This window comes from Eutrema salsugineum, unplaced genomic scaffold (genome assembly GCF_000478725.1).
Source record: "Eutrema salsugineum unplaced genomic scaffold, Eutsalg1_0 scaffold_1, whole genome shotgun sequence".
In the NCBI taxonomy this organism is placed as follows: domain Eukaryota; kingdom Viridiplantae; phylum Streptophyta; class Magnoliopsida; order Brassicales; family Brassicaceae; genus Eutrema; species Eutrema salsugineum.
Window position 1 is genome coordinate 8,027,147 of NW_006256909.1, and position 24,667 is coordinate 8,051,813.

At 34.5% G+C, this 24,667-nt stretch overlaps 7 protein-coding genes across 7 annotated transcripts; 4 read left to right on the forward strand and 3 right to left on the reverse strand.

Annotated features, from left to right (window-relative positions):
• Positions 1–1,259: 1,259 nt before the first annotated feature.
• Positions 1,260–2,361, forward strand: LOC18029135 (F-box protein SKIP27). Its single transcript, XM_006413709.2, has 3 exons — positions 1,260–1,668; positions 1,758–1,832; positions 1,935–2,361. The coding sequence occupies exons 1-3, from the start codon at positions 1,309–1,311 to the stop codon at positions 2,127–2,129; spliced, it is 630 nt and encodes a 209-aa protein (XP_006413772.1). The 5' UTR covers positions 1,260–1,308; the 3' UTR covers positions 2,130–2,361.
• A 5,672-nt stretch (positions 2,362–8,033) lies between these two features.
• LOC18029136 lies at positions 8,034–8,936 on the forward strand. The gene has a single exon (XM_006413710.2). The coding sequence runs from the start codon at positions 8,041–8,043 to the stop codon at positions 8,827–8,829; it is 789 nt and encodes a 262-aa protein (XP_006413773.2). The 5' UTR covers positions 8,034–8,040; the 3' UTR covers positions 8,830–8,936.
• Positions 8,937–9,653: 717 nt separating this feature from the next.
• Positions 9,654–13,457, forward strand: LOC18029137 (external alternative NAD(P)H-ubiquinone oxidoreductase B3, mitochondrial). Its single transcript, XM_006413711.2, has 10 exons — positions 9,654–9,888; positions 10,372–10,639; positions 10,807–11,010; positions 11,241–11,491; positions 11,591–11,804; positions 11,914–12,018; positions 12,241–12,516; positions 12,614–12,735; positions 12,879–12,998; positions 13,111–13,457. The coding sequence occupies exons 1-10, from the start codon at positions 9,800–9,802 to the stop codon at positions 13,196–13,198; spliced, it is 1,737 nt and encodes a 578-aa protein (XP_006413774.1). The 5' UTR covers positions 9,654–9,799; the 3' UTR covers positions 13,199–13,457.
• A 509-nt stretch (positions 13,458–13,966) lies between these two features.
• LOC18029138 (sugar transport protein 12) lies at positions 13,967–16,165 on the forward strand. Its single transcript, XM_006413713.2, has 4 exons — positions 13,967–14,290; positions 14,394–14,716; positions 14,802–15,431; positions 15,536–16,165. Exons 1-4 carry the CDS (start codon positions 14,158–14,160, stop codon positions 15,950–15,952), a joined length of 1,503 nt encoding a protein of 500 aa, XP_006413776.1. The 5' UTR covers positions 13,967–14,157; the 3' UTR covers positions 15,953–16,165.
• On the reverse strand, positions 16,137–18,337 carry LOC18029140 (bifunctional riboflavin kinase/FMN phosphatase). The gene is made up of 10 exons (XM_006413712.2): positions 18,098–18,337; positions 17,812–17,998; positions 17,591–17,721; positions 17,438–17,507; positions 17,280–17,345; positions 17,043–17,197; positions 16,847–16,942; positions 16,605–16,756; positions 16,438–16,521; positions 16,137–16,343 (listed from the first exon to the last, which is right to left on the reverse strand). Exons 1-10 carry the CDS (start codon positions 18,171–18,173, stop codon positions 16,221–16,223), a joined length of 1,140 nt encoding a protein of 379 aa, XP_006413775.1. The 5' UTR covers positions 18,174–18,337; the 3' UTR covers positions 16,137–16,220.
• A 341-nt stretch (positions 18,338–18,678) lies between these two features.
• On the reverse strand, positions 18,679–21,236 carry LOC18029139 (vesicle-associated protein 4-2). Its single transcript, XM_006413714.2, has 7 exons — positions 20,702–21,236; positions 19,909–19,979; positions 19,753–19,834; positions 19,530–19,648; positions 19,301–19,378; positions 19,071–19,190; positions 18,679–18,973 (listed from the first exon to the last, which is right to left on the reverse strand). Exons 1-7 carry the CDS (start codon positions 21,063–21,065, stop codon positions 18,914–18,916), a joined length of 894 nt encoding a protein of 297 aa, XP_006413777.1. The 5' UTR covers positions 21,066–21,236; the 3' UTR covers positions 18,679–18,913.
• Positions 21,237–21,608: 372 nt separating this feature from the next.
• Positions 21,609–22,671, reverse strand: LOC18029141. The gene is made up of 2 exons (XM_006413715.2): positions 22,315–22,671; positions 21,609–21,897 (listed from the first exon to the last, which is right to left on the reverse strand). Exons 1-2 carry the CDS (start codon positions 22,609–22,611, stop codon positions 21,730–21,732), a joined length of 465 nt encoding a protein of 154 aa, XP_006413778.1. The 5' UTR covers positions 22,612–22,671; the 3' UTR covers positions 21,609–21,729.
• Positions 22,672–24,667: the final 1,996 nt, after the last annotated feature.

The following is a 24,667-nucleotide window of genomic DNA, read 5'->3' on the forward strand; positions in this document are numbered from 1 at the left end:
GTTCTACTTACATATGGCAAACGATCAATGGACAATACACCGATCAATGGTGAATATACCGTTTTGTGAAAACGAAAATGCTTAATATATTGGAAAAACGATGTAATTTTATTATTTTTACATTATAAGTCTTATCCAAAAATAATGTTGGTATATTCTTTTTGTGTGCATTTAAGGAGGGAAAAAAAAATTACCAAACACTTCCATACTTATCTCAACATCAAATCAATCAAACAAACTTTCTGTTTTTTGAATCCAATGAAACCAAAGTCAATCTCATCTGTTTCAAAACCACCAAACTCCTCAGCTTCTTACTAAATGCACACCGTTCAAACTTTGTTCTACTAACACGTGGCAAACGATCAATGGACAATACACCGTTTTGTGAAGACGAAAACGCTTAACATATTGGGAAAACGACGTAATTTTATTATTTTTACACTATAAGTCTTATCCAAAAATAATGTGGACATATTCTTTTTGTGTGCATTTAATAAGGGAAAAAAAACAAATTACCAAACACTTCCATACTTATCTCGACATCAAATTAATCAAACTAATCTTCTGCTTTTCGAATCCAATGAAACCAAAATCAATCTCATCTGTTTCAAAACCACCAAACTCCTCAGTTTCTTACTAAATGCACACCATTCAAACTTTGTTCTACTGACACATGACAAACGATCAATGGACAATACACCGATCAATGGATAATATACCGTTTTGTGAAGACGAAAACGCTTAACATATTGGGAAAACGACGTAATTTTATTATTTTTATACTATAAGTCTTATCCAAAAATAATGTGGGCATATTTTTTTGTGTGCATTTAATAAAAGAAAAAAAACAAATTACCAAACACTTCCATACCTATCTCGACCAAATCAATCAAATAAATCTTCTGTTTTTCGAATCCAATGAAACCAAAGTCAATCTCATCTAATTCAAAACCACCACACTCTTCTGTTTTTTAATTAAATGCACATCGTTCAAACTTTGTTTTACTGACACGTGACAAACAATCGATGGACAATACACTGATTATCCCATGGACCGCATTACCCCAATTTTCCCTCCCCGAACAAAACGGGTTATCTTATACGGTAACCGATACAGAGCTAACTTGGACTGGACTGATCGAAATACAAAAATGCCAATGACGGCTGTCCAATAATAATCCGCCACGTGTCTCCACTGGAATCCAGGATTTTATATTCTTCCCCACAAATCACTCCAGTTTATTTCCTTTTCCGCATTTCTTTGTGCTGCTTGCTTGCTTAGCCCCGTGTGTTCTTTTTCGCGCTCTAATGATCCATTATCTCCATTATATCGGTGAGTTTTGGTCCTCGAGCGCCGCAAAACTATTTGAGTGGCTCTCGGAAACTCTGTTTCTGAAGAATCTTCTTGGTGGAGGAAGAAGAACAATGGCGTTGACGAAAGTAGAAGGATTCGTTATGAAGTCTAAGCGAGACGGCGAGGAAGATGAGTTAGGGTTAGGTTTAGGAACAGTGAGGATTTTGATGTCGAGCAGAGTCCGCAAATCTCTGTCCAGATCGGCCGTTGAGATTCCGGCAACTGAATCGCCGCCGGTGAAGGTGAAGAGACAAAGAAGCCTCACAACAATTGCTGAGGAATCTCCCCTCGAATCTCTGCCTCAAGAACTCCTGGTAAAAAATTAAGTTTTTGATTAGTTTCTATATCTGTTATCATTTGAGATATAGGATTTTACCTATCTAATCTTGTTTTTTGTAAATAGATTCGAGTGATTTCTGGTGTTGATCATGAGGATCTCAACAGTCTAAATATTGTATCTAAATCAATCAGAGAAGCTGTAAGTTTTGATTAGTTCAATCGTTTGGTAAGATTTTCTTCTTGATTAACACAAAGTTTCATTGATTGATTGATTCATGATTCTTCTTTAATTATTAAACAGAGTTTGATAGCAAAAAGTTTACATTTTGCGTACACCACACCCAAAAAGACTCGACAAGCTTTTCGAAACCAAATAGATCTCGACGACCATCAAGTGGAAGACATTGAGCCTCCTAATGCACCGATTCACTATCGTTGGACCAAAGCCAAGAGCAATGAACGAGAATCTAAGGTTCCTGTCGCATTGTTTACTTGAAAATGATGACATTCACTTTGTCTACTGTTAAATTCTCTTTGACGGTTATGATAGTTTTTAAGATTAGTATGCATTTTGGTTCAGAAGCTTTTTAGGTTTTTGAGATTAGTTTTTGACCAAATTTATTTATTTCATTTGCATACATCGGAACTGAAATGTATTTTTTATATATATGTATCAGTCTTTTGGATTATTAGTCAGAGACAGAGTATCCAAGGTTCTGTTTTTTGTTTTGTTTTTGTCTTAGGCTGCAATAAATAATTTTCAATTCGTATCTTTTTTCTTTTGGTCGAGTATCAATCAGTATCTTATGTCAACAAATTAGATCAATCTAATGAACTGCCATAACATTTTAAATTCTAAATTATTTACCTATCTAAACAAATATCATTCACGTATGGTAATATTGGCTTTGATTGGTTTACTTCCCAATATGGAAGTTATACGACTTGTAATATCAAGTGAGCAACCAATCAATGAACTTATCCAAGATGATAACTGATGTCACCAAAAAAAAAAGTTACAAGACGATAATACAAATGAAGCATTAATTACACCATTTTCATCAATAGAAGTTATGATTGAAAGTTTAAGTATTAAAAATGGGAATGCGTTCTACACATTGGAGATAATACATGTTTTTTACTTCTTTTCATTGAAATCTATTTGGTCAATCAAGTTTTTTATGATCTCCAATTATGTTTTTTTTTTTTAAATCATATTAAACCACAACATCAAAAATTTATATTGAATTATCTTTTGTTATTTTAAATATCTAATGTGTTAGTGATTGTGTTTTTATTTTAGAAACTAATTTATCTTAATTAAATCAATTCAAACCACAATTTCAAATTTGTCAATTAAATATTCTTCTAATTTTTTTTTTTTGAGAATATTCTAATTTTTTTTTAGTTTCTTTTAAATATTCACTACCTGTATTGAGAGAATGTTACCAATCAAAATTCTTGTTCTGTTATCATTTTCTGAACCTAATGAAAGCTTGGACACAATCAGACTTTGGTTATCTTAAAAAAACAAAAACAAAAACAAAAAATCTCTTTTATACAAAGATTCGCAATCAATCGTAAACAGATTGATTCTGTATCCCTAATAACTAGCTCCTTAATTTATGTTTCCAATATTGTTGTTATTTGCCAAATTAACCGATGAAAATAACCCATCGTAAAAGTGTACCCAAATCATTTCTATCTCCAAGACTCCAAGTACATTGTTCACTGATATAACATATGATTAACTTTAACTTTATCAAGCTTTACATTTTATCCATATGCCAACAGTCCATATGCAGTTCTACCTCTCATTATCATCCATGTAAATGGAATAGCTTTGTTACACAGTCATTGAAACCTTTGAAAGAGACCCAACAAAAAGGAGGAAGAGAAATGATGTCTTAATTTCTCTTTATATATTACATCACAATCCAAAAACCAATTGTTCATGTGCTTTATAAACTTTTGGACATCCAACTTTGAAAATCATTGCGTGGAAGTCAAGGCTAGGTGATGGATGTGGTCGGTCCAAAATGGTTCCAAGTCACGTGGTTTTATGTCCTTTGGGTCCATTCTCCCTAATCATCAAAACTTTGATTATTTTTTTCGACTTTATATAAAGCCCTTGCTTTATTATTTATAACCAAACAAAATAAAAAACACAATAACCCTGTATATCTTTAATAACCCTGTATATATTATGAATCTCAAAGTCAAATGATCTACAAATCCCCGAAAGCTTGCAGTCCAAATCCTCAGCTTCATTAGTATAACCAAAATATTAAATATAATTGCTAATTACAAATTTTCAATATAAACCGTTTTAGGCTCAGGCAAAACATATTTTTTGTGGAAAACAACGAGGATCGGGGGAAAATATAGATATATCACACACAAAAAGAAAGCAAGACATGGGCTAAAGAACCACTACCACCGCCACAACTACGAACTTTCAGGCTCTCACCTTTCTCTTTCAGTCTTTCTCAACAAACATAAAGCGGAACTACTTTGCTTTGTTTAATTATCTTCTTCTTTTTTGGTAAAGGTTCAATTTGATTAAAAGATAACTATAACAATTTATTTCTATATGTGTTTGAGTATTAAAATTGGAAATTTCCTCCATATTAGTTATTAGACACAATAAATATCGAACAATGATGACCCATGGTAAATATATATATACATAACTTTTAATATATATATATATATAGATACCTTTTGTTCCCAAAAAAATTTACTTCTTCCATTTCTAAATATAAATGTTGTAGGTTTTTTCACACATATTAAAAAACTATTCAATTATCTGTCTTATCCCTCATTAATATATTACATATTGTGTTCATACTAATTGATAAACAAAGAGAATATAGATAAAAATAGAAAATTATCAAACATTTGCATTAAAAACCGAAAACGATTTTTGAAACAAAAAATAAATCCTAAAACATCCTATATTTATAACAGTGAAAATCTCTTATATTAATAAGAAAAAGACTTAAAAGAATATCAATGATTCCCTCCATTTCACACATAATGTTATTCTAAATTTTTCATATATATTAAAGAAAATATAGAAATGATCTACTAGATTATTTGTTTATACGATAAGTAAGTTTCTCTACTTTATCAAAAGGATAAGTAAGTTTCTCTAAATTATTGGAACAGTAAATAAAAAATTGAGATTTAGTTAAGAACTCTACGATAGTCTATAGAACGCATAACTTTTTGAAAAAAAAAAAAGAAAATTTAAACGACATTTTTAATGAAACGATAATGAAATTAACAAGATGATTTATCCATTTATTTTCTTGATAATGCATAAAATTTTATATTGGTTAAACCAATCTCTCTCTTAACCAGCAGTGAGTAATCTATTATATTAAAACAGAAGCACATTTAGTACTTGTTTCCAAACACTCCTAATTTTTTTTAAGTGTTTAAAATTTTTTTTAATAATTGTTTATATTTAATTTCGAAAATTAGTTATTAATTTAAATATTTTTAGAGTTCCTTAAATATAAGTAATTTAGATTTGATTTGATTTGATTAAAAATAATAAATCAGATATTAATTTAGATTTGATTTAAAGATTCTAATTTAAATAATGTCTATACTATTAAACATTTTTATCAAAAATATCTAGAATTTTTGAAAAAAAAAATTCACATATGAAAAATAATGGTCATATTTGAAATATAAAATATTTATAATGATGTAAATGATATGATATTTATGTTGTTTATATAATATATTTACTATTATAATTTATTTACAAATTAATAATAAAATAATAGATAAAATTCAAATGTATAATTTAAATATTAAAAATATATTTTTTAAAATTCATAGAATTAAAAATATATATAAAAAATCGAGTTAAAAATATTTTGGTAACTAATATCACTAATTTTGAATTATACATGTATATCGAAAATATATTTTTCATACAAAATCAAAACATAAAAAAATTGAAAATTATTGCATACACTATAATATAGTTTGAAAAACCAATTGTACACTCCTTTCGTTGATTAAATTTTAGAAAACTATAATGCTAAATAATACTGTTAATATATCTCAAACTTTTAACAAATATTTATATTATACGGTAATATGAACGGAAAATTTAAAATTATGTTTTTTAATAGTTCATTTTTAATTAATATTAGCGGACGGATTAAAATTATATTTTTATAATCATAATTAATTTTAATACTTTAAAAATATATCTAAACACAAAAATCAATATTTTCGCTTATTAAAAAATATATTTATAAAAATAATTATATCTAAACTTAAAAAAACACAAATTATATTACAAAATTCATTAAACAATAAAAAATATTCTCGTGCGGATGCACGGGGTTAGAATCTAGTTACTTTTAATTTTGTCACAGGCTCACAGCGAGTCACTAAATCAAATGAACCATTAGAATTTAGTGCAAATTACGGGATTTAGTTCATTTTAAGAAGTTAATTAAAATTTAAATGTAATTTGAAAATGATATTCTATTTCTTGTAGCCTTTGTTGGGGGACCAACCGGTCATCTCGATAACTAAACTGTTAAATTAGTTAATCTGGTTATTGAGGTAATACATGTATCATCGCCCTAATTTGTTGTTGTTAGTGTATCAATATCGCCCTTATGTTAAATATAATTTATTCTTTATAAAATTATTCAAAGTTGAACATGTAAAATTAATCTACGTACTCGGTAGTTGAACATGTAAAATTTAGGATAAATTCGATCTTATATATGTTTCCGGTTTATAACACAATATGTTACTTGCTTTTTAACTGAATAACCTTTGTTAAACAAAAAACTTAATATGTTTATGTTATTTGGTTATTATAATTTATAAAGTAAGGCCATTGCCATACTGTGATTATCAAATCTGTACATGGATAATAAGACAAAAATACATTTTACATATACATGTTCAGACCCCAAAAAAAAACGAAAATAGAAAACTCACTTTGACGATAAAATTGAATTAAAGACATGATAGAAGTTTATTGTACCGTTAGCGCGACGCATCTCATAATAATTTTCCAAGTTTTTGTTTTTTGAGCGCGATTCATCCTCAACATTTTTACAAAATGAAAAACATAGAACGGTACATATAAAACTAAACTTTTTTGAACATTTCCAAATTTTCTTTATAAACCAAAAAAAAAAACATTTCGACTTTGTTTTCGTCTTTGTCGATTATAGTTTCCATGAGAATGACCACGTCTAAGCTAAAATTTCTTTTAATATTCGTTGCCTTTGTCCTACGCACTTTAAAGCTTCCACAATTCCCGAACCAACACCCCAAGAACCAAAGCAAGAAATCAATTCTCAATTCCATTGTGAGAATCTAGGCAATACATCATTATCTATGTATGGGTTAAAATGTTTATATTCTTCCGCTACTATTATTATTAATCATGTACTTACTTGTCATCGTGATATCACTCAATATATAATTGAAAAAAAAAAACTGGATACCAAATATGGACCATTATATTGCGATAAACCGGACTACAAATTATGTGGAAAAGTCGACAAGTGATCAACCTTTCCATCATCTAGAGATCTAGTAATCCGATTTCTAGAGCGTAAGATTAGAATATCCAAACAATTTGCATGAACGATAGATAGTATTAATTGTTAAACCACTATAAGAAGACAACCTTTTCTAAACGAAGATCTTTCTAGCTATCCTAGAATAGAAACCAACAACGACATAAGTCTTCCCAATGTACAACGAAACCTGCTTACACCAAAAGCTTTAAAATGTATTATGTATGGGCAAGTGATCGCTCAAATCGAATAAAAATGAAGTAATCCAGAAAATAATTAGTAAATCTTACTCTTTCTATTTCACAAAAAGTGTCATTTTGACACATTTCACAAAAATTAGCAAAAGTTCTACACTACTCCTTATTAATACATACAACAATTTTTTCTTTCTAATTAATACATTAAAAAACAAGGTTAAATTTTGATTTTGTTTAATATTTTACATTAGAAATATAAAGTAACATCTTTTGTAAAAAAAATTAAAATTTTTAAATGACACTTTTTGTTAAACAGATGGAGTATAAAAGATGTTTTGGAAAAAAAAGTTGTGTTTCATTTAGTAGAAATTTTTATGCTAAATTTAAGTAAATTGATGTTTTATGATCACTCGTATTATACTTATGGAGTGTTTTTTATTGGTTAAATTAAAAATGAGGTTTAGAAAGAAAGAAACTGTTTTTGTTCCCGTATCAACTATAGATAATTCAATTTTTATTATATTTGGTAAATAAATTCAACGTTTCAACAATGAAATTTATTGAAAAGTTAGACTATATGTTGACTGTATTAAGAAAAGAAAAAAAGAAAGACAAAAACCCTCCTCGGGGCATTTAAATGCAACGACCACCAAAGTCTTTTAAGTCTCTCTCTCAGCTTCCCACTCATATGGAAGAAAACGTAGAAAACTCGTCGGCGATCTCCTTCTCCTCTCATCATCCTCTCTTCTCCTGTTTCATCACTCTCTACAGTCTTATCCTCATCTATTTCTCTCATGACTCGCTTCTTCGATTCCTTCTCTCCCCTGTTCTTCTCATTTCCGTTGCCCTTCTCGCCTCTCTTCTTCGTCTCGGATCGACCCGAGAATCAAATACCCGACCCGAGAAAAGCAACGAAGGAGAAACCAGAACCGTGAATCTCGAGAAGACTGGAAAATCTAAGGCTTTGGTTCGTGATTCTTCGTCGGAGACCAAACACGAAACAGATTCCGACACGAAACCCGATTTTGTGGAGTGGGATTTTAGAGCTCCATTGGAGGTGATACATGAAGAGGACGACGACGATGATGATGACGAAGAAGAAGAAGAGAATCCGTCGGTGACCCGATTAAGAGAAATCGAGAGATTCCCGTCGTTGTCGCTCTGTTACCCAGAATCAGATTCGGAATCGGATTCGGACTCCTCGTCGGAGTTCAATTTTCCGGAGATCGGTAACTGGATCTCGCCGGAGAAAGTGGGGTTCAGATGGGAAGAAGAGGACGGCGATGGAATCGGAGACGACGGGTTAATCGAGATCAAGCTCGGTGAGTATAATCGAAGCCATGAAAAGATGAGCAAACGGGATCAAACAGAGTTGGATTTTCATGCAGAGGAAGATGGTTTGATCGAGATCGATCTCTTTCCATAAGCATTTTTTGTGGATATTATACAAAAATTAAAAGCTGGGTTAAATCCTATACAAATATCATCACTTATATGTATGTATATACATGGTATTTCAGTTTTGAACTTCTGCATAGGATTAATCTCCAATGGATAATTAACCTGAACTAGACTGAATAAGAAAAACCAAAAATCGATGTAAAACAGGAATACTTTACAAATTTTTTTTTTCAATTTTTTATATAAAGGAAACTAGCAAATATGAAACAGAAGTAAAATTCATAAATAATACCAAAAATGGTAACATCATTGATTGTTTTAAATGTTTTGTTATTGCTTACAATTTTTTTTACCATTAAAAAAATATTTCCGTTTTATGTTTCTAGTCAAATATGAAAAGTTAGATAAAAACAAATGCGAGAAAGGTTATTGGAATCGCAGTCACCAAATACGACAACCATTAGAGAACAATAATTTAGCGTAATACAAACACTGACTCATCACATTTAGAGGTTCAATACATCATTAACCAAGATATGCACTTATATTAAGCTGCAAACAAATATAATTAAAATTAAAAAACAAAAATTAGAGAAGCGCATGACCAAAACTCTTGCCGTATCCGCCAAGTCAAAATTAAAAAAGCAGGTAAACCACCACCGTCACCAAGGAAAACAAAAAACGACACGCATTTTCTGTTACTCCTCTCAAGACAGAAAATCCCCAACCTCGTTGGCCTCACTTTTCTAATTTCTTTATTTTCTTAAAATTTCTCACGCTTGACACGTGGCCAACCAGAACGGTTCTCAAATAGAATTTGCCCATCGTCACCCACTTGGCCTCTCCAGATCTCTCTCCTCTCCCTCTTTTCTCAAAAAGTTTCACCGTTCGTTTTCTCCTTTCCCCAGGATTCTCGGCCTTTGCGAACACTCGTCTCTCTTTTTAAGAAGAATAGTCAAATCTCCGTCTTAGGAGATTGAATCGAACAAGCGGAAATGAGACCTTTCAGCGTCTTCGAGAGATTGTCTAGAGCTTTCCATGATTATCCTTCTCTCTCCAGGATTCTCGTCGTCTCCACCATCAGGTCAGTCATATGTATCATTTCTTCGCCAATTATTCATCTGTCTTTCTCTTTTTGATCTCGCCGAATCGATTTCAGTTTCTCGGTTACTTCCTGATCTATATGAATATCAATTTGCGTTGCTCGTTTGATTTCAGAGTTTTTCTTCTGATATTTGATCTTCTGACACCGTGTTAAGCTTTTACGTTTTTCCCTTGAAATATGTGTTTGCGAGACCAGATTCGTCATTGTGTCTACACTCTAGATCAGAGCTTATGTTCATGATTAAACAAATGGATCACTGATTTTAGATCTTCTCTTAACAATTGATTGTCTTGTGATTTGTAATCAGAAGAATCTTGTGTTTGTCTTGTGATTTGTAATCAGGAAATTTTGATATATACTGAATCACCGATACAATATTTCTCTGTTAAATTGTCTTGTGATTTGTGATCGGGACATTTTGTTGTATATTGAATCACTGATACAATATTTCTCGTTTCATAGCGGTGGGGGACTTATAGCCTACTCAGAGGCAAATGCATCCTCTAGCAACAATGGTGTTGAAACTGGAACCAGAAAGAAAAAGGTAGTCCTGCTCGGAACTGGCTGGGCTGGAGCTAGTTTCTTGAAGGATTTGAACAATTCCTCATATGAGATTCAGGTTATATCGCCTCGAAACTACTTTGCTTTCACTCCTCTGCTACCTAGTGTTACTTGTGGAACCGTTGAAGCTCGCAGTGTGGTTGAGCCGATTCGCAACATTGGAAAGAAGGTAAGAAGAAACTGTACCTTCTTTTCACATCTTCTAACCACAAGTGTTCAATCATATTTCTTGGAAACAACATTCTGAGTTTGTTGTTTAAGTTGAACGAGTTTATTGTAATGTTTGTACTGTTGATAACCTTCTAATGCAAGCTTATCTTGTGTCTTAACGAACAGAAAAATGTTGAGATGTCTTTCTTGGAGGCGGAATGTTTCAGAATTGATCCAGGAAGCAAGAAAGTTTACTGTCGATCTAAACAAGGCCTTGATAACGGAAAAAAGGAATTTGATGTTGACTATGACTATCTTGTAATTGCCACTGGAGCTCAGTCTAACACATTTAACATTCCTGGGGTGGAGGAGAACTGTCATTTCCTGAAAGTAAGTTCTCTTAGATCTTTGATAGTTTTAGTTATTGTAGTTTGTCGAGGCAAGTGTAAACTGACTGATTATTTATATGGGTGTTAAAGATTTCCAAAGGGTTATTCACTTTTTTACATGTCTCTAAGATATGATGGGTAAACTGACTGATTATTTATATGGGTGTTAAAGTTTTCCAAAGGGTTATACACTTTTTTACATGTCTCTAAGATATGATGGTGGAATTACAGGAGGTTGAAGATGCACAGAGAATCCGTAGAACTGTCATTGATTCATTTGAGAAGGCAAGTTTACCAGATCTTAACGAAGAAGAGAGAAAGAGAATCCTACATTTTGTGGTTGTTGGTGGTGGACCAACAGGTGTTGAGTTTGCTGCTGAGCTGCATGATTTTGTTACCGAGGATCTAGTCAAACTCTACCCTAAGGCCAAGAATTTAGTGCATATCACTCTTCTTGAAGCTGCAGACCACATCTTGACCATGTGAGATTCCTTGACATCTAAGCTACTTTTTGATCTATATCGAAGATTCACTTTCCGTAAAAGCTTGTAATGATTACAAGGAAGCTTTTTCTTTCACAGGTTTGACAAGAGAATCACAGAGTTTGCAGAAGAAAAGTTTAACAGAGACGGTATTGATGTGAAATTGGGTTCTATGGTGGTCAAAGTGAATGATAAAGAAATTTCTGCTAAAACCAAAGGAGAGCTCTCTTCTATACCTTATGGAATGATCGTCTGGTCAACTGGTATTGGGACCCGTCCTGTGATAAAAGATTTTATGAAACAAATTGGTCAGGTGTGTAACTAATTTCCAATGATTGGATATTTTGTGCATTACAATGCTCATCATTCTTTAATAACTGAGTTATATCGACTCGGTCTAACAAATTTTCTTGTAATTGCAGGGTAATAGACGTGCTTTAGCAACAGATGAATGGCTTCGTGTTGAAGGATGTGATAATATATATGCACTTGGTGATTGTGCAACAATCAACCAGCGAAAAGTCATGGTAAACAAATCTTCTCTTCCTCATGACTCATGTCTTGGTGACTGACTATTAAACCGTTTTGACTGTTTTATTTCTGGACTAAGATGAAATGAAGTAGCAGATTGTGTTCTTTCGCTTATACCGGATGCTAGATTCTATTTAGCTGTATGTTGCAGTTACGCACCCGTGTGTAGGTTCTCTGTTTCTTATGCTTTAGATTGAGTTTTTTTTTTGGTTTTTCAGGAAGATATAGCTGATATTTTCAAGAAAGCAGATAAGGACAATTCAGGAACACTGACACTGAAAGAATTTCAAGAAGTCATAGATGACATATGTGTTAGATACCCTCAAGTGGAGCTCTACTTGAAGAGCAAAGGTATGCGTGGCATTGCCGATCTCTTAAAACAAGCCCAAGCTGAGAATGCTTCCAATAAGTCCGTCGAACTCAATATAGAAGAACTTAAGTCAGCTCTTTCTCAAGTTGACTCGCAAGTGAAGTTTCTCCCAGCTACTGCACAGGTTTGTTCTATTTTTACCTAACCTGAAAAAAAATACAGCCACACTCACACCCTTTGTTTGGTAATTGGTTTAATCAATTTGTCCTTATGGCTTAAAGGTCGCTGCGCAACAAGGGACTTACCTTGCAAAATGCTTTGATCGTATGGAAGAATGCGAGAAAAATCCGGAAGGTCCCATTAGGATTCGAGGAGAAGGTCGTCATCGATTCCGCCCCTTCAGGTTGGATCCAAATCTGCATCCTAAAACACTTTAGTCACTGAGATTGCTGCAATGTTTGGTGAAGTGTTCATTAATATTTTGATCACAGTTATAAACTATAAAGACTAATGGTATGGAGAAAATGGGAAACTGTGTTGTTATAGGTATCGACATTTGGGACAATTTGCTCCATTAGGAGGCGAACAAACTGCAGCACAACTTCCAGGAGACTGGGTTTCGATAGGACAAAGCAGTCAATGGTTGTGGTACTCAGTTTACGCGAGGTAACGTTATTTGGATTTGTTTTTCTCTTAATCTCTAGTGAAATACAAAAAGTATTCATACATACATGTATAAGATTTTTTTAAATTTGGTTTTACTGTTTGATAACAATAGTAAGCAAGTGAGCTGGAGAACGAGAGTCCTGGTGGTCTCAGACTGGATGAGGCGATTCATATTCGGGAGGGATTCAAGTCGCATTTGAATATCTCAGTCAGGTCTCTTCGGTTTTGTTTTGAATTCTCTCAATAAAGTCTCTGCTGTTTTACATAACAACAAGTCAATAACGCGGGAAGAAGTTAAACTTTACTGGCTACGTTCCTGAGGTTTTGCACTACTTTTGAGTTCATTTTAGCGGAATGTTAACATTTAACATACAACGTTCCTGAGGTTTTTTTCACTACTATTCCTATTTTGATATCTATATTCATATTTCGGGAATGAATAAATTCACAAAATCTACTTGTTTTCTTGTAGAAAAAAGCAGCAAAAGAATTTTCATGCTTTAATCAGCGGAGTATTAATTATGGAGATTGATAGATGATAGTCCTCTGCCAATACGTAATACTGAAATTGTTAATATTTCTCATATCTAACAAAAATCAAAACCTAACAACCTATCAACCACTTTTCTTAACTCGACTAAAATGGCAAACTTACCAGTAACTTTTAACGTAAAAGGAAACAATAAATTCAAATTTCCATGCATTCTCCACTATATCATTGAATTTATTCGTAAATTACACGTTTAGCAAACTAGGATAGTAAAATAAGAATACTTTTAATAAAAATATGATATTCTTTCTAGTTTCCACGGATTATAAAGTTTATAAAAAAAGGCGCAATAAATACAGTATGTACTTAACTTGTAAATAAATGCGAATCAATGTGCCTGGATTGATAGATGAAAAGTCTATAAGGTCCAAAGATTTAATTCCATATCAAGCACTTTTGGTAGAATGGCCATATTTATGAAAGAAAAAAAAAGGTTAATGATAATAAATGAAATGGAAAATAGTACAGTAAGTTAATATCCACAGCTTATCAGTGAATCCCTTTGCTTACATAAACACATTAACGATAAACGATACATCTCCTTAAATAAACACACATCAGCCTCCATAAACTTGCTTACAAAGTTACACTCCTAGTAAAAAGACTAAAATGCCCGCAGTCGGAATTGTCATTGGAGATGGCAAACGGGAATATCCCGGTAAACTCACTCCTTACGTCACCGTGACGTGTATCGTCGCCGCCATGGGTGGACTTATCTTCGGTTACGACATCGGAATCTCTGGTAATGCTTCTCCCACTTACTTTAAACTTTCTTTTTCTCCGGCGAGAACTTTATTTTTTGAAAAGTTAAAAAAGTATTTCAACAATTTTTGTCGTTTTTGCAGGTGGAGTGACGACAATGGAGTCGTTTCAGAAGAAATTCTTCCCGTCGGTATACGAGAAACAACAGAGCGATCACGAATCGAGCAAATACTGCAGATTCGACAGCATTTCTCTCACTCTCTTCACCTCCTCTCTCTACCTCGCCGCTCTCTGCTCCTGCGTCGTCGCCTCCTACGTCACCCGTGAGTTTGGCCGGAAACTTTCTATGCTTCTCGGCGGAGTTCTCTTCTGCGCCGGAGCTCTCCTTAACGGTTTCGCAACCGCCGTTTGGATGCTCATCGTTGGCCGTTTATTACTCGGTTTCGGTATCGGCTTCACCAATCAGGTCCTTTGATTTTGTGCCCCTTAAGTTTCAAAATATAACAAAATAGCCTCAATATTATCTTAACTTTTTTCAAATTCACTCACAGTCTGTTCCGTTGTATCTCTCGGAGATGGCACCATATAAATTCAGAGGAGCACTAAACATCGGATTTCAGCTCTCAATCACCATCGGTATCCTCGTCGCCAACGTTTTGAACTTCTTCTTCTCGAAGATTCGCGGCGGATGGGGATGGCGGCTCAGCCTCGGCGGCGCCGTCGTTCCGGCTCTCATCATCACCGTCGGTTCCCTTATCCTCCCGGACACACCCAACTCCATGGTAGAGAGAGGTCAATTTGAGCTAGCCGAAAAGAAACTCCGTAAGATCCGAGGCGTCGACGACGTTGAAGACGAGATCAACGACCTGATCGCCGCCAGCGAAGCTTCGAAGCTCGTGGAGCATCCATGGCGAAACCTGTTGCAGAGAAAGTACAGACCGCATCTAACGGTGGCGATTCTGATCCCGTCTTTTCAGCAGCTCACCGGAATCAACGTCATCATGTTCTACGCGCCGGTTCTGTTCCAGACGATCGGATTCGGTAGCGACGCGGCTCTGATGTCGGCGGTTGTGACCGGTTTGGTTAACCTCGGAGCCACCATGGTCTCAATCTACGGCGTTGACAAATGGGGAAGACGACTTCTCTTCCTCGAAGGAGGATTCCAAATGCTGATTTCTCAGGTTTTTCAATTTTCTTCTTCTCTAAAATCAAAAATCAAAAATCTCTAGACCGGTTATCGTGTACCGGTTTAGTCGCTTTAACATTTCGATCGTCTTCTTCTTAGGTCGCTGTTGCGGCGGCAATCGGAGCAAAGTTCGGCGTCGATGGAAACCCAGGCGATCTACCAAAATGGTACGCCATTGTTGTGGTGTTGTTCATATGCATCTACGTGGCGGCGTTTGCTTGGTCGTGGGGACCACTCGGATGGCTAGTCCCGTCGGAGATTTTCCCGCTGGAGATCCGATCGGCGGCGCAGAGCGTAACCGTGTCCATGAACATGATCTTCACGTTCGTAATCGCACAAGTGTTTCTGATGATGCTTTGTCACATGAAATTCGGGTTGTTCATATTCTTCGCGTTTTTCGTGGTGGTGATGTCGACTTTCGTCTACTTTTTCTTGCCGGAGACGAGAGGCGTGCCGATCGAGGAGATGAATCAGGTCTGGAGATCGCATTGGTACTGGTCAAGGTTCGTTAAATGAGCCTGCTCGAGTGCTCGTGTAGAGATGGGCAAAGTTCATTAACCAACCATGACTATATAATTATGTTCGATTAGTAAATTACTCATTATTACGTTGTTCATTAACGTTGCTCAACTTTCACTGTTTTACCAACCTGACGGTAAAAGAACAATACAAGTCTTCTGATTTTGAGTTCCGACGAATCAGAGAGTTTGATTATATTATTATTTCATAATCAAGAATGTGAGGAAAACAAGAGTTTTGATTCTTTACATGAATGATTATTTAATCACTTTGTCAGATAAGGATCATCCTTAAACTTAGCATACGATGGAAGATCAAGAGCTATCTCTGCAACTTCCTTGTCCTCGTGAATCTTTGCAATGAGACTCTCCAGTGAAGGGAAGTTAGCCTTGCAGGAAGAAGAAGAACGGCACATTACATCACATAACACACTCATATGACGAATGGATGAGATGATAATAACAAAGTAAAAAACAAATTACCTCAGGACGTATATAGCCAACGATTATAAGACGTAGCTCTTCTCCGTAGAAATCTTCAGTGAAATCGTGAAGCAACCATGGCTCCTATATATAACAAGAGCTAAGTTAAAAGAAAGTAACCATTGCAAGAGTGAAAAAAAGTCTTCAAAAACTTTTTATCAACTCACAATAGTTTTCTCGGTGTTGTTGAAATAAGGATTCCAACCAATGCTCATGACCATTTTAAAGACGCCTCTCGTTGGTAAGCCCGCCCAACCAAAGTACACTCCCGAAGGATGTTCTACTAGCTCTTCCGCATAATCCTTTGTTGATAAGTTAGCTGAGAACAACCAATGCGGCAATAAGAAAAGAGACCATGACATATATATAGCTAGGAAAAGAGCTCGATTCTATGACTTTTTGTACAGACCTGTGGGGATTCCGAGTACTTTAGAGCCACGCCCAAATCCTTTGATAACAGGACCTCCAATACGCCATGGATCAATTGGTAACGTGTTCTCTATCCCTGCAATACAGGTTACAAAGTTAAACAGTCTTTTACCGAGATGAAGGAAAGAAATTATATAGGCAAAGAAGGATTGAATAGTGAGTTTTTTTTATCTTACAGTCTTGAAATGGAGGAAGTCCCCAATTTTCGGGTTTCATGTCTAGTAGAGAATTGATGACTTCATCAGCAGATGTATAAAGATGTGTTTGTTTAGGCAGAGAAGGAACAGCAACCACTTTGGTTCCAGCAGCTTTACCAGCCATAACACCTGGCCTGCCATTTCCAACTAAACTATTAGCAAGAGAGGAACCAAACCCTCAACTACAAAAACGATTATGCTAAAAATGAGACTCACACAGAATCTTCAATAACCAAACAGTCAGCTGGATCTTTATTCAATCTTTTCGCTGCTTCAAGAAAACTTTGAGAAAAAAAAAAAGTTGATCATCGTGATAAGAATAATAAAACAAACCGATAACATTGGATATGGCTGACAAGAGATGAATATCTTACATATCAGGAGAAGGTTTTCCTTTGGGAACTTCATCACTACCGATAATAACCGAGAAGCATTCCTTCCAACCTACAGAAAAACGACGAATCACTTCAAGAATACTTTTACCTATACATGATTATGCATTGAGGAACATTTCAAAAAATCCATACCTTCATGATAAGAGATTTTGGTTTCAATATTTGCCCTTGAAGAATTGGAAGCCAGGGCCACAGGTACTCCATGACCTTTCAAATGTCGAATCAACCTGTTGGCACCTGGTAAAGATTTGATTTTGTCCATCCTATAAACCACAAAAGATTGAAAAAAACTCAAAACCAAAAGGAAATCAACAATATGAAGAGCAAGATAAGAGAAAGAGAAGCAAACTTACTGAGCAGAGAACAAAGGGTAGAATTCTGAATTGAACTCATCAACTGCACAAGGAAGTCCATAATCTTCAACAATGGTGGTCGCAGCTTCTAATGGAGTTTTCCCAACTATTTTAAGTGATTCTCTACCATCCCATTGCTTACCATATTTACACAAGTATTTCCTCAAAATGTCACCCACAACACCATCTACAATATTTTTTATAAAAAATAAAAAACACCAATCCCTATTATCAAAGAGTAACGAGAAGAGAAACTGAAACAAGTTATCGTCTTATTAGAGTATACCTGTGTTGATTAGGGTACCATCGAGATCAATAAGAACACAAGAAGAGAATTTTTTCAAGGAATTGCTCATCGACATTATTACAAAGGGAGAGATCGTTCACACTCTTCTTTCTATACTTTCCGTAAATTTACAATCGTCGACCTGATTCAGCGTCGCGGCGGCTCGTAAAACGCCGACGAACGAATTGAGGACGACGGGAGAAAAAAATCACGCAGCAGAGCAAATGATGAATAGGAAAGGTTGAGAAGATGTACACGTAAGATAGGGTTGAGCATCATTTGGGACTAGAGATTCCGATTCGAAATCCCGGTCCTGGTCCCTGACCGAGTTTCTGATTGACCGGTACAAATTCGGATAATCATGATTGAGATTCAGCGCAAATAAAACAAAACAGAGCTATGAATTTATGAAATGCGTTACATCGAGATTAGACCAAAACATGCTTCCATTTGACCGGTTGCAAAATCGACCGATTCAAGTAAAAAAGTTCGGTTAAGATTAAATCAACCGGTTAATTCAGCGGCTTATCGGAGAATTTAAATTTTGATTTTTACACACGAAGCTAAACACAAGCATCCTCTCCTGTCAATTTTTTTTTATTAGTCTTAACATGAGCAATTCATTATCAAACCCCAAGTTTACATTTTTTTTTACACGAAAAAAGTTTTCATTTTTTTTTGTTTTTTTACCAGCATGATCCTTATATTGCATTACGAATGTGGAAGTTAGCAGAGAAATTCAATAGCGTGGTCTCTTCTTCTTCTTCTTCTTCACAAACACACACTTGTTTTTGTCCTGAAAAGGATCTTTTAGTCTCAGACAGAGTCAACTCCTTCGCCTTGTTGCTGTGCAAGATATCTCTCTCGACGCTCCTTCTGTGTTTTTATTAGAGAGGAGAGACAACAACAACAATGTCAGATTTTCATAACCATCTAATGGAGGAGAGGCTCTACGATAGCAAATGTGACTCACCCATTCATCGATCACAAGTCCTTCTCCAATCATCTTTGGACCCGTTTCCTCTGGTGGTTTCTTTCGCGCCTCCACTGCTGCATCTGCTTCAGCTAGCTGACGTTTCAATTTCTCCAGTGCCTTTTCATTCAACACATAGATAATTAGAGAAAGAGAGAGAGAGTGACCGTAAGAAAGAGTTCAGTGTAACATAGAATCATCTTCAAAAGCATAATGATTCGGATACTCACAGGGTTGGGACGTTCGGGATCCAGGAAGATAACACGCAATATTTGCTCCTTAGACACATCATCTTTTTGCTCATCAAACTGCGGAAACAAAACAAAAAGTAATTGTCATTTCTTTTAGATTGAACCAACATTCAGCAGACCCTAAGAAATGTAAGAGCATGACAAACAGTACCAGAAAAGTCACTAGTTCAAAGAACAGCTCATCGATAAGATCATAAGATCAACATACCAGCTCAGGAACATAGTCCATTGGACCTTTCACCTTCAGGCTCATGATTTTAAACTTAACCCTGCTCCTTTGATCCATTGGCTTCTCATTATTCTCAGGAGGCTCAACAAATTTGAACACTAGAAATTTCAACAAGGGAGAAAATTAGTCACATACATAAATCCTCTAGAGTCATTTCTCTAGCATCACCAAGAAGAATAAGAATGCGGGAAGAAACAATTACCAGTGGCGATAAGAGTCTCTCCAGGAGCAAGGATAGCACCTGGTGGACGCATGAAGCAACTCTTCGGTGCAGTTGTTTGAAACTGAAGAGCAACGAGTAAGCACATTTACAAGTGCAAAAACCAGATAATAAAAGCACTTAGATCGGAATACATACCTTAAAGGCAACATGTGATTTGCTGGTATTTTTTATCTTAATAGCGCTCCTCACTTGCTTCCCAGGCTCATCTTCAAACAAAAAAGTGATAATCTAAATTAGAACTCTTGAGTTAATTGGAGGGAAAATAACTGACGACTCTAACTTCCAAAATCCAAAGCAAACAATAAAAGAAAATTTAATCATCTGAAAATCAAGAAAAAAAAAACATGGCCTACATAAATACCTCAAAATCTTCCAGCAAAATCGCTTAGACCTAAAATGATTTATCTTTACACAGACACCTAACTTTGGAATGCTGAAAAAGTGCCATCTTTTGAGTTATGGAACAATTAAAAAGAAAATCTTTCATTGAAAACGGCCCATATCATTTGAAAGAATCACATGGATTAATGGTAAATGTACCATATTAGCCTGGTACCTACAAGATTAGCTATTTCAAGTAACTTCAGGTCAATGTCTAGTCTTCAAAGGTTTAGACACAAAAGACAGCAAATGAACAAACCGAAATTAAAAAAACGCTGATATGATATGGAAAGTTGGGAATACAAACCAATATCATGATTCAGCTCTTAATTCCCAAAAAAAAATTGAAAAATGAAAAAATAAGTTTAAAACTTCATTTTCCCCTCTTAAGTGAATGCCATATTTTATATATCGATCCAAATAATCAGATCAGTCAAACACTGAATTTCTACAAGAAATATCAAATATAGAGAGGAAAATCAGATCGAAATTTTAATAAAAAAAAAAGTGAAATTCCGATCAAATGAGATTCGAAAAAAAAACTCACAAGGAAAATAGAGTTTCTCCGACGGATCAAGCTTCAATCTGCGTTTAGTAGGCAGAAGTGACTTAGCAACAGATGAAACTGAAGGCGAAGGTGTCGGGTGCTGATTTTGACCCGATCCATCACCATGAGGCCCGTTATAGCCAAGCTGATGATGATGAGGATGATGATGATGATGGTGAGGATGATGTTGTTGAGGATGGTGGTTATGGAGATGAGAAGATGTAGAAGAAGACGAAGCTCCCGATGGGAAAGGAGACGTAGCACTCGAGGCGTTTCCGTGGCCACTTGAGTTTCGAAACGGAATCTTGAAGAAACCCCAACCTCGGTTATCGGAAACCGGTTTCTCCTCCGTCGTCATAGTCATCTCTCTTTTCTCACGGTTAGGGCATGCGATTTGCGCGAGAAAGGACGGCGAGAGTTGACTCGTGGTGAGAGAGAGCTTTGTTGTTTTGTGTCGTATGGAGTAGAGAGAGAGAGAGATCGGACGCGAGAGGGAGAGAGAAAGTGGATTTAATTGGTTGATTTCACGTCCGTGTTTTCGTTAATTTTGTTTCTTTTAATATAATTGTGTATTTTTTGGGTGCTTGATTAGCGGAAGAACATATCGAATCGAAAGTGGAGGGTGAAATTCGATAAAGCGATAGAGACATACTTCAAAAACGACAGCGTTTTGGATTCTCTTACAAAGTCCTTTTTTTTTTGCTTGTTTAATGTTCGCTTTCATGTCTTTTTCGTGGTTTCCAGATAAATTCAAACATTTTTTCACATTTTTTTTATGTATTCTAAGTCATGGATAATATTCAGCAGTGTTGAATACGTTTTAGTGCATAGTAGATGTATCGTAGGACATATGGTCAACGCTCGCTCGGGTAGGATTTGTTTCTTTTTTTTTATAGGTGAAATTTTTTTGGATGTTATGAGTTACTCATGGTTCTTGAATCTTGATATAACCGAGTGAAAACTTTTCACAATATTTTTAATGGATATCATATACCTTTTTGTATCTTAAATTGTAAAAATAAGAATAACTAAAATGGAAAATCGGGATCATCCCACTGAAGAACAGCAGATTCAATGTTATGCTCTCGCTTCAGCTTATCCTTTAAGAACCAATCGCATATTTTTCCAGCATTCAACTCTTCAATTGAACATCCTTCTTGCTCTGATATTACTCTTAGTAAATTCAACGACGATATCTGTTATAATCGAATTCCAAAATTATAAATTGAAATTAATACGAACTTCCAGCTAGAAAACTAGTGTACATGCCTTTTCAAAAAAACAATATTCTAGTTATTCAGTGAATGTACATATATACTAGTGCATGATGAATTGTTATGTATACAGTTTACTCCATCCATTTCTTGTAAATGTATGTTTCAATTTTCTTTTCTCTTTTCACAAAGATGAATGTTGTCAATTTCTTATATAAAGTTAATGTTTCATTTCCTATAATTTGCACATACAAACTATATTCAGTATAATGTAATTCTTAGTCAAATTAACAAATTTAATTGATGGGCTAACATTAAATTGGTATTGCAAATAACTTATTTGTGAACACTCAAAACATATACAATATATAAACGGAAGGAAATTAAAATTGCAATTACCGTAAGTCGGCAGAGAAACTTCTCGTGTGCACCAAGGCCCGAGATTTCAACAAGACCAGCTTCTGCTAAGCTCAAGAAACTTCTTCTCTCGGGCTTGCTTTGATCGCTAGATTCTTCTTCTCCCCCATTGGCAGATGCTCTTATCAAACACAATCCCATCTTTCTTCTTCCTTGTGTTCTTGTCATGAATGTAATACTATCTGCTCTTGTTTGCGGACGAGTCCTCGCTAAAGTCATGTCTAGGTGAGGGTTTAAGATGACGTTCGAGTGGCGATGATAATAATTGGCGATGTTCATAGTGACAACACCAAATTCTCTTTGCTTTTCTTTCTCGATGAGGATAACACTTATCCGTTATGTTCGTTGCTTGTGTTGGAAATATTTTAGTGGTGAGGAATCAGTTCATATATTGGGCTTTTTGGTGTTTTGGGCTTTGGGATTCTGGGCGTTTTCGACTTATTAAATGAACCAGTCTTAGAGTTTGGATCTCGTTTAGTTGTAGACCACAACAAGGTCACGCATGCATCTTTTAGTTGTGTCTACAAGATCACACAGTTTGTAGACACAAGATCAAACATTTTTTAGTTAGCAAAAAAAAGATCAAACACTTTTACTGGAAAACGTGAATCTAGTCAGATTAGAGAAATGTTTCAATTTTTTTATATCTCCCAAATCTTATAATAGATGTAAATGTAACGTATTGGAGTGATATATATATATATATATATATATATATATATATATATATATATCTGTATAGAAAAAATACACTAAACATTAGTACATCTCGTTTGTAATGGATTTAAACTGTTGGATCAAGTATTCAAGACTAAGATATATGATCGTTATAGTAATATTCCAAATTATCTTAAATTATCAATATTAACTCATTTATAATTCATGAATATTGATTAAAATAAATATATATCAATAAGTAAACCTAATTAACTAAAATATGAATGATTTTTTTGGGGAGATTTTGGATCAACTAACCGTGAAAACAATCAGTAAATTAAAACAAAATCACTTCAGTTTTTCCAGAGAGTTCTGGAGTGTGTTGCTGTCTTTCCTCCTAATGTCACGATAATTTTTAATATTATCAGGATATCCATCAACTCTATTATCGAGCATATCCCAGAATAATTGAGCCAATATATAATCAGATTAATACGTAAATTCAAGACGTATATTAATATCATTTGCATGGAGTCTTACGTAAGTGTCTTAAGTGGCAACATCAACTGCACAACCATTACGATTTAGTATCAAACTATATCGTTTTTTTATAAATGGCCAAATGGATCTTATGGTCCTTGTCTGCTGACTCTGCTACTTTCAACTGTTTAGGGTTCAGAGGCTTTTGTTTATACAAATCAGACAACTTTGAATAAATTAGTAAAGATTGAATCTATACCCTATATATTTTTTATTTGAAGAATTATTCGATAAACTTTGTATCTATGTAGCCCTTATTATTGTCTAACTGTCCGTCGTTACTCGAAGTTGACGGTGAATGCGTTCGCGTTTGCCGTTTGGATACAATCGGAAGAAAGACAATACCACAGGATTAACGCAAATTAATTAATAATTTGTAATAAACACACGAAACAAAAGGCTTAATGCTGAATTATGTTTTTCATATAACAGAATAAAGCTGTTATTTGCGATATAATTTTGCATCTCTAATGTTATGAAGCCATATGCGGACCAAACATGTACATAATTAATCATTTAATTATGTTGTCAAAAATGTTAATCAGCTAATGAGATTTGGTCAACTATATATATACACGTGGGCTTCTCGTTGTGGCAAATGATCATGCGCAAGCAAAGCCCTAGCTAGATTTTGGACAGGTTATAGCTTAATATAGCATTAACACCTAACCTTATTCTTAATTTTTAATTTGGATTGACTAAATTATTTATTGGTTCAATGGCATAATTTGGCACTTTATAGTGATTTCATTTGTCTTTGGACCTGACAGATTCTTTAATCTAGAAGGCCGAGACATAACCCTAATATTACGGATCGTTTAAGTTATAAAAATAAATCTTCTCTAAATAAATTGTATATAATAGGTTACAAGATCTCAGCCGGGAGAAATGGTTCTAGGAGAATAAGAGTACCTATATTTTAGTATGTGTGTTGTTCCTAATAATTTGACTAAGAAGATTAAGATATAATTGTATGATGCTCACATTAGATTTAGTACTGCGTGACTATATGTACTTAACAATATATAGATTTGAGAGTGATACGACTATTCATATCAATGCCAATTAGTTATTCAAGGTTCAATAATTAATTTGTGTTTATGTATTCTTATCATTATGGAATGTATTTCTTTTTTCT